The 9,673-nt window shown below is 43.0% G+C and overlaps 1 protein-coding gene across 1 annotated transcript; it reads right to left on the bottom strand.

The window, feature by feature from the left end:
* Window positions 1-3,422: 3,422 nt before the first annotated feature.
* On the bottom strand, window positions 3,423-3,803 carry LOC145958642 (uncharacterized). The gene has a single exon (XM_083076148.1). The coding sequence runs from the start codon at window positions 3,801-3,803 to the stop codon at window positions 3,423-3,425; it is 381 nt and encodes a 126-aa protein (XP_082932274.1).
* Between the last annotated feature and the right edge of the window lie 5,870 nt (window positions 3,804-9,673).

The following is a 9,673-nucleotide window of genomic DNA, read 5'->3' as shown; positions in this document are numbered from 1 at the left end:
CTTTGGAAGCATGAAGAGGTACTTCAAAAACAAAAAGAAAAGATTCAAAGAGAAGTACAACTTATTGCTTTAGAGGAAGAGATACAAAAGATTAAGCAACGAGAAGAAAAACTTTTGAAAAAAATAAATAAAAGTAAAAGTCAAAAAAGTTCCTCAAGGAGCTCAACCAAGAGTTCTAATGATTCTCAAATCCAAGAAAATGATGGTAGTTTGAATATGGATGCATACTACCAACCTACACCTAGGAGAGTCATTAAGGAACCCAAAGTGAGGGAATCAAGGGTTGATCTCCCTTACTTTCATGAAAAGAGGATGTAGATGCCTACTTGGATTGGGAGATGAAAGTGGAGCAAATCTTCACTTGTCATAAAGTAGGTGAGGAGAGAAAAGTTTCCCTAGCCACCCTAGCTTTCCAAGGACAAGCCATGTATTGGTGGACATCCTTGGAAAGAGAGAGAAGACTTCACAATGACCCTCCAATCACTTATTGGAATGAGCTGAGGAGTGCTATGAGAAGAAGGCACATTCCTTCTTATTATAGTAGGGAGCTTATGGATAAGCTCCAAAGACTCCAACAAAAGAACATGAGTGTGGAGGAGTATAGATAAAAAATGGAGTTGTATCTCATGAGGGCTGGGATAAGGGAGGAAGAAAGATTGACCATTGCCAGATTTTTGAGTGGTCTAAATTTTGATATAAGAGATAGGGTTGAGTTACTCCCTTATAGGGACCTTGATGATTTGGTCCAACTTTGTATAAGGGTGGAACAACAAAATTTAAGAAAAAATTCTTTAAAAGGAAAAACTCAAGCTAACTCTTATATCAAGAAGGACTACAAGAGGGAGGGTCAACATGACTCTTCTACAAACTCTAGTAAGGGTCTAGAAAAAGAAAAAGATAATGAAAAAGAGAAAAATAAAAATGTCATCACTTCTAGTAGTAAGACTAGTGACATCAAATGCTTTAAATGTCTTGGGAGAGGCCACATAGCTTCTCAATGCCCAACTAAAAAGGTAATGATTTTGAGAGGGCAAGACATTTATAGTAGTCTTGATGAATCTAGTTCTACCACTACAAGTGATAGTGAGACTAGTAAGGAAGATCATCCAATTGAAAAGTTATATCCTGTTGATGGTGATCTTCTTATGATCAAAAGGCTTCTTGGAAGTCAACCTTGTCCCACTTCACTATCTCAAAGAGAGAACATATTTCACACAAGATGTTTGGTTTCAAAAAGAAATTGTTCTCTCATTGTTGATAGTGGATCATGCTCTAATTGTTGTAGTACAAGGTTGGTTAACAAGCTAGCCCTTACCACTATTCCTCACCCTCAACCTTATAAACTTCATTGGCTCAATGAAGGTGAGGAATTGGAGGTGAACCAACAAGTGAAGGTCAAGTTTTCTATAGGGGGATTATAAAGACAAAGTTTTATGTGATGTGATCCCTTTGAAAGCTTGTCATATTTTGCTTGGTAGGCCATGGCAATTTGATAAACAAACTATACATGATGGCCTTACTAACAAAATAACCTTCACTCATAAAAAAAAGGAAATTGTTTTTAATCCTTTAACACTGCCCCAAGTGTTTGAGGATCAAAGGAAAATGAAAAGAAAAAGAAATAAAGAAAGAAAAGAAGGAAAGAGTGTGGAAGAAGGGGATTCCACTAAAACCTTTGTGACTAAGGAGAGTTATTTTATGACCAAACAAGACTTGAAAAGAACTCTCTTTATTCATAAAAGTTTTGACTCTTATCCTAATGCTGCCACTAATCTTAAAGTTGAGAATGAGGAACAAAATAAATTTCAAACAAAGAATTCTCAACTTCGAGATATAGTGAAGAAGGAGTGAACTATTCCTAGTGTTACTCCTTATACTACTTCCTTGAAGGTGCACAAGGAAGGAAGTATTTATTTGAATTTCATAAAGCACCCAATTTTCGGTTTACATTGTTTAGTAGGTACAACTTGTAATAATCTATATCCTATGTTTGATCTTATGGGAAGTTCTTACTCTTTTGAACTTAATATGTTTCCTTCCCTACAAGATAAATATAGTTTATATGATTATGAGTATCTAGTAAATAATCAAATTCAAAATTGTTTACGGCCTTTTCTAGTAGTTTTTTCTTTATATTTTAGGAAAAGCCTAGGTTACCATTTAGGGTACTTTAGGCAAGATATTGTAGTGTTTAAAAATCAATCTTTTCGTTGTCTTAGTCATAATATTATCATATTTTTAGGTTTTACTTCTAGGTTATGCTTAGGAGAGGAGCCTATTTCTATTTCTAGAGAGTCTAATATTTTATCTTTCTTTGTTAGGTTAGATAGTAGGACTCCTCTTAGGATCCATGATTTCTTCTCTTACCATGTCACTTCTTATTCCTTGCATGTTTTACATGTAGGTGCTAATTTTTCTTCCATGCATCCTCTAGATTTGAGGACAAATCCTTTTCAAGAGGGAGGGGATGATGGAATCATACTTGGGAATGCAAGAGGTGACACACTCAAAGATCCAAGAGGAGTGGGCTAGACATGGAAGATTGGGCCAGTCAAGGCCCAATGGCCCTATGGGCTTGGAAGGCCCAAACCAAGTTTCAACATGGGCCTATCTTGTTATTAACATTCTTATTATATTTTTGTTAGCATAGTTTGAATATATTTTGGTCTTGTATTTTGGACCACATAGAGTAGCATTTTAGGTTTTAGGCTTGTTGGGCCTAATTTTGGGCTTCATGGGCCTTTGGGCTTTTGGTACCCAATATTGGGCTCATTTTCATTCTTGTAATTTTTCCTTTCCATTGTAATTGTTTGACCAATGTAATTAGGTCATTAGAATAGGAAAATACAAGGAATACTAAAGTATGCTAATTAGGTTAAATTAGGTTTAATTTGGAAGTCATTTAAGTTACATTTGAGTCACATGTTTAGCACCATGGGTGGCTGAACATGTGCCACTCAAATTAACCCTAAATAAATTTCAAATAAAACCTAAATGCACCTTGGTACCTAAATCTTCGGACTTACACATGTGCACCAAAGTTTGAATTCAAATTTCAAATTTGAATTCAAACTTTAGGCGCCAATTTGTGAGGCTTTAGTTTAGGCACCTATGGGTCACAGTTCCGTGCATACTTAAGCCTTTCTTTCACCTTTTGTATTCACTTTTGAGAATAATGAAATTTGAGAGCTTATTCAACCAAATTTCGTTCAAGAGTCACCATGAGAGAATGCTTCACCTTAGGAACCCTACTAGGTTTTCCTCCTCTTTGAAGTGAGCTTTCCCTTGCACCTTAAGCTTGGATGCTTCCATCCAAGGCTTAAGCCTTTTCCATCCGTGATACTTCCTCTTTCTTTGGTTCATCATTTCGTGTTCAATCTCCTTTGAAGAAGATCCGAGTTTAAGGAGTAGCTAAGGAGAAGTCAACTATCACTCCTCCTCACCTTCTCCATCACTTCAGGTGGTTGCCGATGTGCGTTACTGAATTGCTGACATTCTTTGCACTTCTGTACGTTAGCTTGGCAGTCCAACTTTAGTATGGGCCAGTAGTACCCAACTCGAAGTACCCTGGTCGCCATTGAGCAGGCCCCAGAGTGCATCCCACAGATCCCTCGGTGGATTTCTTCGACGACGTAGGTGGCCTGGGATTCTGTTAGGCATTTCATAAGTGGAGTGGAGATGCCATGTTTGAACAGCTCGTCTCTAATTATGACGAACTTAGCCGACCTTACCCTCATCTTCCGTGCTTCATCTCTGTCCTCGGGTAGAGTACCCTCCTTTAAGTAGTTCCATATTCCTGTCATCCATCCTTGGTCTTCACTGTCACTAGCGTTGACAGTTTCTCGTCTAGACTGGGTGAATTCAGGGTCTACTAGATGATGGTCCGATGTTTCCCAGGGCTCTTTATGATGGCAAGCTTGGACAGGAGATCAACTCTGGCATTCTGTTCTCGGGGCACATGGTGTATAGTGAACTCGTCAAAGGATGAGATCCTCTGGGATGCGACATGAAAATACCTTTGTAACAGGTTATCCTTGGTCTGGTATGTCCCACTGAGTTGCTCTACCATGAGTTTTGAGTCGCTATTACAACTCCCTCGTTGTGCTCCGAGGTCGTGTTCCAACCTCAATCCTGCAAGTAACGCTTCGTACTCTGCTTGATTGTTGGTGACTTTGAAGCCGAACTTGAGAGATTGCTTTACGATGACTTTATTTGGTCCCTCCAAAATGATACCTGCACCACCACCTTTAGAGTTGGAGGATCCATCAACGTGTAAAGTCCATACCTGTTGTTCTTCAGCCGAGGTTGGGGTGAGTTTAGCCACAAAATTTGCTAGGCACTAGGCTTTCAAGGGGCCTCGACTTTCATATTGGATGTTGAACTCGGATAGCTCCACTGACCATGCTATCATGCACCCTGTGAGTTCTGGTTTTCTCAATATCTGCTTGATTGGGTAGTCAGTTTTGACGACCACCTAGTGACTCTGGAAATAAGGTCGGAGGCGCCGAGCTGCGGTGACGAGTGCTAGTGTCAGCTTCTCGATCTTCTGATATCGTTTCTCCATGTCTTGAGGGACTCGGCTGATGAAGTAAATGGGCATTTGCACTTTATGGTGTTGTTGCACTATTACTACACTTATTGCGCCTTCTGCCACGACCAAATAGAGGAGGAGGTCAGAGTGGTGATCCAGCCTTTGAAGGACTGGAAGAGTGGTGAAGAAAATTATGAAGCTCTTGAAAGCTTCTTCACATTTCTTAGTCCACTTGAAGTTTTGCGGCTTCCGTAATAGGGTGAAGATGGGCCCTGCTATCTCTGCCAACCTGGGGATGAAGCGAGAAAGAGAGACTAACCTTCCTGCCAAGCGTTGGACGTCCTTGACAGTCTAGGGACTCTATATCTGTATAATGGCGTTGCAGTTCTCCAGGTTGGCTTCAATTCCCCTGCTGGTAATCATAAAACAAAGAAATTTACCTCCCTGGATGCCTAAAACACACTTCTCTAGGTTTAGGCACATGTTGTGTTTTTGGATTTGGCTGAACACCTCGACCAGATCGGGGATGTGAGCCTTGGCAGACAGTGTTTTGACGACCATGTCGTCCACGTATACCTTCATATTTCTCCCAATTTGGTGCTGGAAGACCTTATCCATCAAACACTAGTAAGTGGCTCCAACGTTCTTGAGGCTAAAAGGCATCATTCGATAGAAAAAGCTGGCATGATCGGTGATGAAGGTTGTGTGCTCCTCGTCTGGTGGGTACATCATGATCTGATTGTACCCGAAATATGCGTCGAGGAAGCTGAGGAGGGCATGGCCGGACGTGCCGTCAACCAACCTGTCGATATTCGGTAGGGGGTGCGAGTCTTTGGGGCATGCTTTGTCGAGGTTGGTATAGTCGACACACATGCGCCACTTCCCCGAGTTCTTTTTTACTAGTACAATGTTTGCCAGCCACGTGGTGTATCTGACCTCGCAGATGAAGCCCCCGTTCAGCAGCTTTTGTATCTCGGCGATGATGGCATTGCGTCTTTCCCCTCCGACTTTCCTTTTTCTCTGAGCAATCGGCTTTGCTTCCTTGTGGATGGCTAACTTGTGGCAGATGAGGTTAGGATCAATACCTGACATGTCGGCACTCGACCATGCAAAAAAATCAGTATTTTTACAGGTTTCCTCTATGAGCCACTATCGCATCTCTGGGTTTAGCTGATGGCTTATCTTCATGCACTGTCCAGGGAGTTTGCCGACCTGAAGGTCATCGAGCTCTTCGATGGGGCTTGGTCGGTCTTCGTGGGATTCCGACCTTGGATCCAAGTCAGTAATGTCAACCTGGGTTATTTGGGCTACTGTAGGGGGTCACTTCTGTGGCGCTCCTTGGATGGCGAGACCTTCAAGCTTTCAGCATAGCATTGTCGAGCTGTCTTCTGATTTTCTCTGACTGATATGATCTTGCCATTGCTCCCTGGGAACTTCATCGTCAGGTGTGGGGTGGACACCACAGCTCCGAGTTAATTCAGGGTCGGCCTGCCGATGATGATGTTGTACGACGTGTTGGCCTCAACGAGGAGGTATCTGACCATGATTCTCCTTGAGTCAGGAGGTGTCCTAAAGGTTGTCAACAAGTCAATGTATCTGCAGGTGTGGACTCGCTCTCCTGCAAAACTGACTAGTGGTTCTGTGTGAGGTTGGATAAAGGAGTGAGGAATGTCTAACCTTAGGAATGTCGGCCAGTATAGGACGTCAGCCGAGCTTCCCTAGTCGATCAACGTCTTGTGGACTTCCCAATTAGCGAATTCCACTACGATGACCATGGGATCATCCAAGTTTGGACAGATGCTAGTGTAGTCGTCGTCCGTGAAGGTGATGGGTGGTGTGTTGTGGTGCGGGGCCGAGGTGGAAGTATGGACATTGTTGATGCTGCGCATGTGTCTTTTGCGCACCGAGCTACTAGAGCCTCCCCCCGCGAAGCCACCTGCAATTGTATTGATGACTCCACGTAGGGGAGTCATTTCTGTGTCATGACTTACCTCAGCCTGCACTGCTCCACTGGTGTTCTGTTGAGACCCGGAGGGTTGGTCTGTTCGAGTCCCGGAACCTCGACCTCGTCCTCGTCCTCGTTCGTGGTAGCCTCCTCTGTGAGATTCTTATCGTTGGACGTATTGTCCGAGGTGCCCTCCTTGGAAGAGTTCCTCGATGCGGTCTCTGAGTGCGCGGCACTCCTCGGTTGTGTGACCATAGTTTCTATGGTATCGGCAATGCTTAGATTTGTCCGCACTGTTGGGACTATGTCCGGGCAGTGGTAGAGTGAGTAGATTGGTGCTGCTGGCCTCTTCCAGGATGTGTACTCGAGGCGCATTCAGGGGGGTGTAGAAGTCATACCTCCCTCCTTTGTTTGCCCTAGCAGCCTTCTTGAATTGGCTATCGTTGGTGACTTTCATCTTATCTTTGTGGTCGTGGTTTGGCTTCGCCTGAGATTTTCCACGAACTTTGTCGCGGAAAGCGGTGTGCTCTTCCATCTGAATGTACCCTACAGCTCAGGTATGGAGTTCGTCCATATCTGGGGGAGGTCGTCGACACAGGCTGTCAACGAAAGGTCCTAGCTTGAGTGCCATGAGCATGGCGTGAAGGGCGACCTCGGGGTTTAGGTTGCGGATCTTGACCGAGGTGCTAGTAAAGCGCTCCATAAATGCCCTCAGTGGTTCATCGTCGCCCTGTCTGAGACTGGCCAAGGCAGCGGACATGATGTGATGAGGTCGACTCGTCGCATACTGCGCCGTGAATCATCTCACCAAGGTGTCAAAGTTATCTACCGATCCCGCTGGTAATTGGGTGTACCAAGCAAGTGCCGATCCCTTAAGCGAGGTCAGGAAAACCCTACACAGAATAGCATCATCGTTAGTGTATAGGTTTACCTAGGTGACGTACAGGCCGACGTGCTCATCTGGGTTGGTGGTGCCATCATAGCGGTCGATGTTGAGAGGCTTCCATCCAAAAAGAAGGGGCATCTTCATGATGCCGTCAACAAAAGGAAGGCGGCGGATGCTTACCCTATGTCCTGGGGCTTGGGCAGGTGCATTGCTAACTTTGTGGTCTAACCTATTCGTCAGTACGTGTGATCGATGAACAGTAGACCTATGGGTTGCCGCCTTGGGTGCAGTTGGTGGCTAGGAAACCGAGTGCCCCTCATCCTCGTTTTGATTACTCGGTGAGGGGGTTGATCTGAAGGGCACCAGGGAAGCTGGGCGCGAATGCGCTCATTCTTAGCATGCAGCGCTGCTAGGTCGGCTTCATGTCGGGCATGGATGTTTTCCAGATCGATAGCGTGTTGTTGCCGCATTTGGTTGACTTGCTCGATCAGCCACCTCAATGTCGCTTCGCCTTCCATTCTGGTTGCCTGATCTTGATCATCTATTGATCGTCTACTATGGCTTTGGGTGAAAACCATAAGCGTGGCCGATAAGAGATGTCTTCATCGACCCCACGATGGGCGCCAAATGTTCTTACCGGAGATCTGTCGTAGGGGATGATCTGCTGGTAAGATCGGTGAGCCTCCTTCGTTGGGTACGCTTGCTGCTCCAAAGTGGGGGTGGTACCTGCAAAAGAGACTCCGATGTTAAAGTTAGTGTTTATGGGTGTATGAGTCTCGTATAAGTAATGCACGTACCTTAGTGTGAATTAGGGTTTATCTGGGCCTTGGGCCCGAGATCGATTTTGACCTATTCAGATGATGGGCCTTTGTCTTGGCCGATGTCGCGTGACGCATATCCGATGTCAAGCTGCGTTGTTATACCGAGCTCAAGCTCGGCCTTGCGATGCGGATAGTACAGATAGCATATTTGATTAATTCTTTTCTATTTCTCTCCCTTTGTAATCATCAAAAAGAAATAGATACCAGAGTAAATATCAAGATTATTTATCATAGCCAAACCATAATGTTTGATCGGAGCATGAATATCAAAACCTTTTAGCAGAGCATTCTATTTATCAAGATGTTAACTTTGCATGAACCATATATACTTAGTTAAACTAGATTAAGTTGAACTGCAAACGTACATGGGAGAGAAAAAATGTGTACGATAAAAATAACATCTTATTATTTTTCTCATTTGTAGTCATCAACATGGATGAGTTTCTAAGGGTAATCAGACATCAGAATGTTAAGTCAGACAAAGCAATTCGTAAGCCCCACTAAGGTTTTGAATGAAGACAAATATAATGCATGTTGTTATTACTAACATGTGTATTAGTGTTTCAGAAAAATATGAGAACAGGGATTGGGCTGAACGAAATATCATACAAGACCATGCCAATGTACATGATTAAAGCCTGCGAAATCATCAGATGAAGCATGACAAATAACCAGACAAAGAACAGACAAAGATGTAGGTCAACTAAGGTGCCAAGAGAACAAGTAACAAAAGATGAAGAAGCATTCCAAACGAAATCATAATCGTCTATTCTCACACTGGACCAAGACGGAGTCTAGAGTCTACCTCTCAGACAAAGATTTAAGTATCTAGATGAAGTTGGAGAATAGTGAAACATGTGTGAAGCTCATAGCAAACATCGTCCTCAAATCACAAAGAAACACACGAGGACATCAAGTCTAAAAAAGAGAAAGATTAAAGAATAGGCAAGCGCAAATCCACAAGTCAAAACTACGTATTTTATAAGAAGGACACCTACTCTTTAGAGAAAGACAACGTTGTGCAGTCACACTAACGCACAAAGTACAAGGATGCCCAAGTCATGATTAGAGTCAGACATTAGAAGGAAACAAGTCGTTCAGAGAAATCTCACGTATATAAGCAAATGCATTAAATGAAAAGATCTACATAACAGTGAAGAAATCTTCTATGTCCATCAACAAAAGAGTTCCTCGTTAGCAGACACATCCAAATTCAGACGACGAGCAGATTTATGTGGCCAAAATCATTCAAAAATAATAACAATAAGATCAAAGGACGGAAAGGATGAACATGCGCCAGACGCAAATTAATAGCAGAAAAAGGTGTACTATGCACAATCGAGAATGCAATATACTAGGTGAAAGATAATAAATACAAATAAGAAGAGTCAGCTGCATGACAAGAAAAACAACACAAACCAAAGAAGAACTTAGACAAAAACAAAGTCTATCTACAGAGTTGACTAGACTAAAGGAGAAGTCAATGCATC

The sequence above is a fragment of the Cajanus cajan genome, chromosome 6 (genome assembly GCF_000230855.2).
Source record: "Cajanus cajan strain Asha chromosome 6, NIPB_CcT2T_4, whole genome shotgun sequence".
In the NCBI taxonomy this organism is placed as follows: domain Eukaryota; kingdom Viridiplantae; phylum Streptophyta; class Magnoliopsida; order Fabales; family Fabaceae; genus Cajanus; species Cajanus cajan.
This window is presented reverse-complemented; position numbering and strand designations above follow the sequence as displayed.

What these genes read in the sequence shown, in the direction of transcription:
- LOC145958642 (XM_083076148.1), bottom strand. Translation starts at nt 3,803, where the DNA reads ATGACAGGAATATGGAACTACTTAAAGGAGGGTACTCTACCCGAGGAC.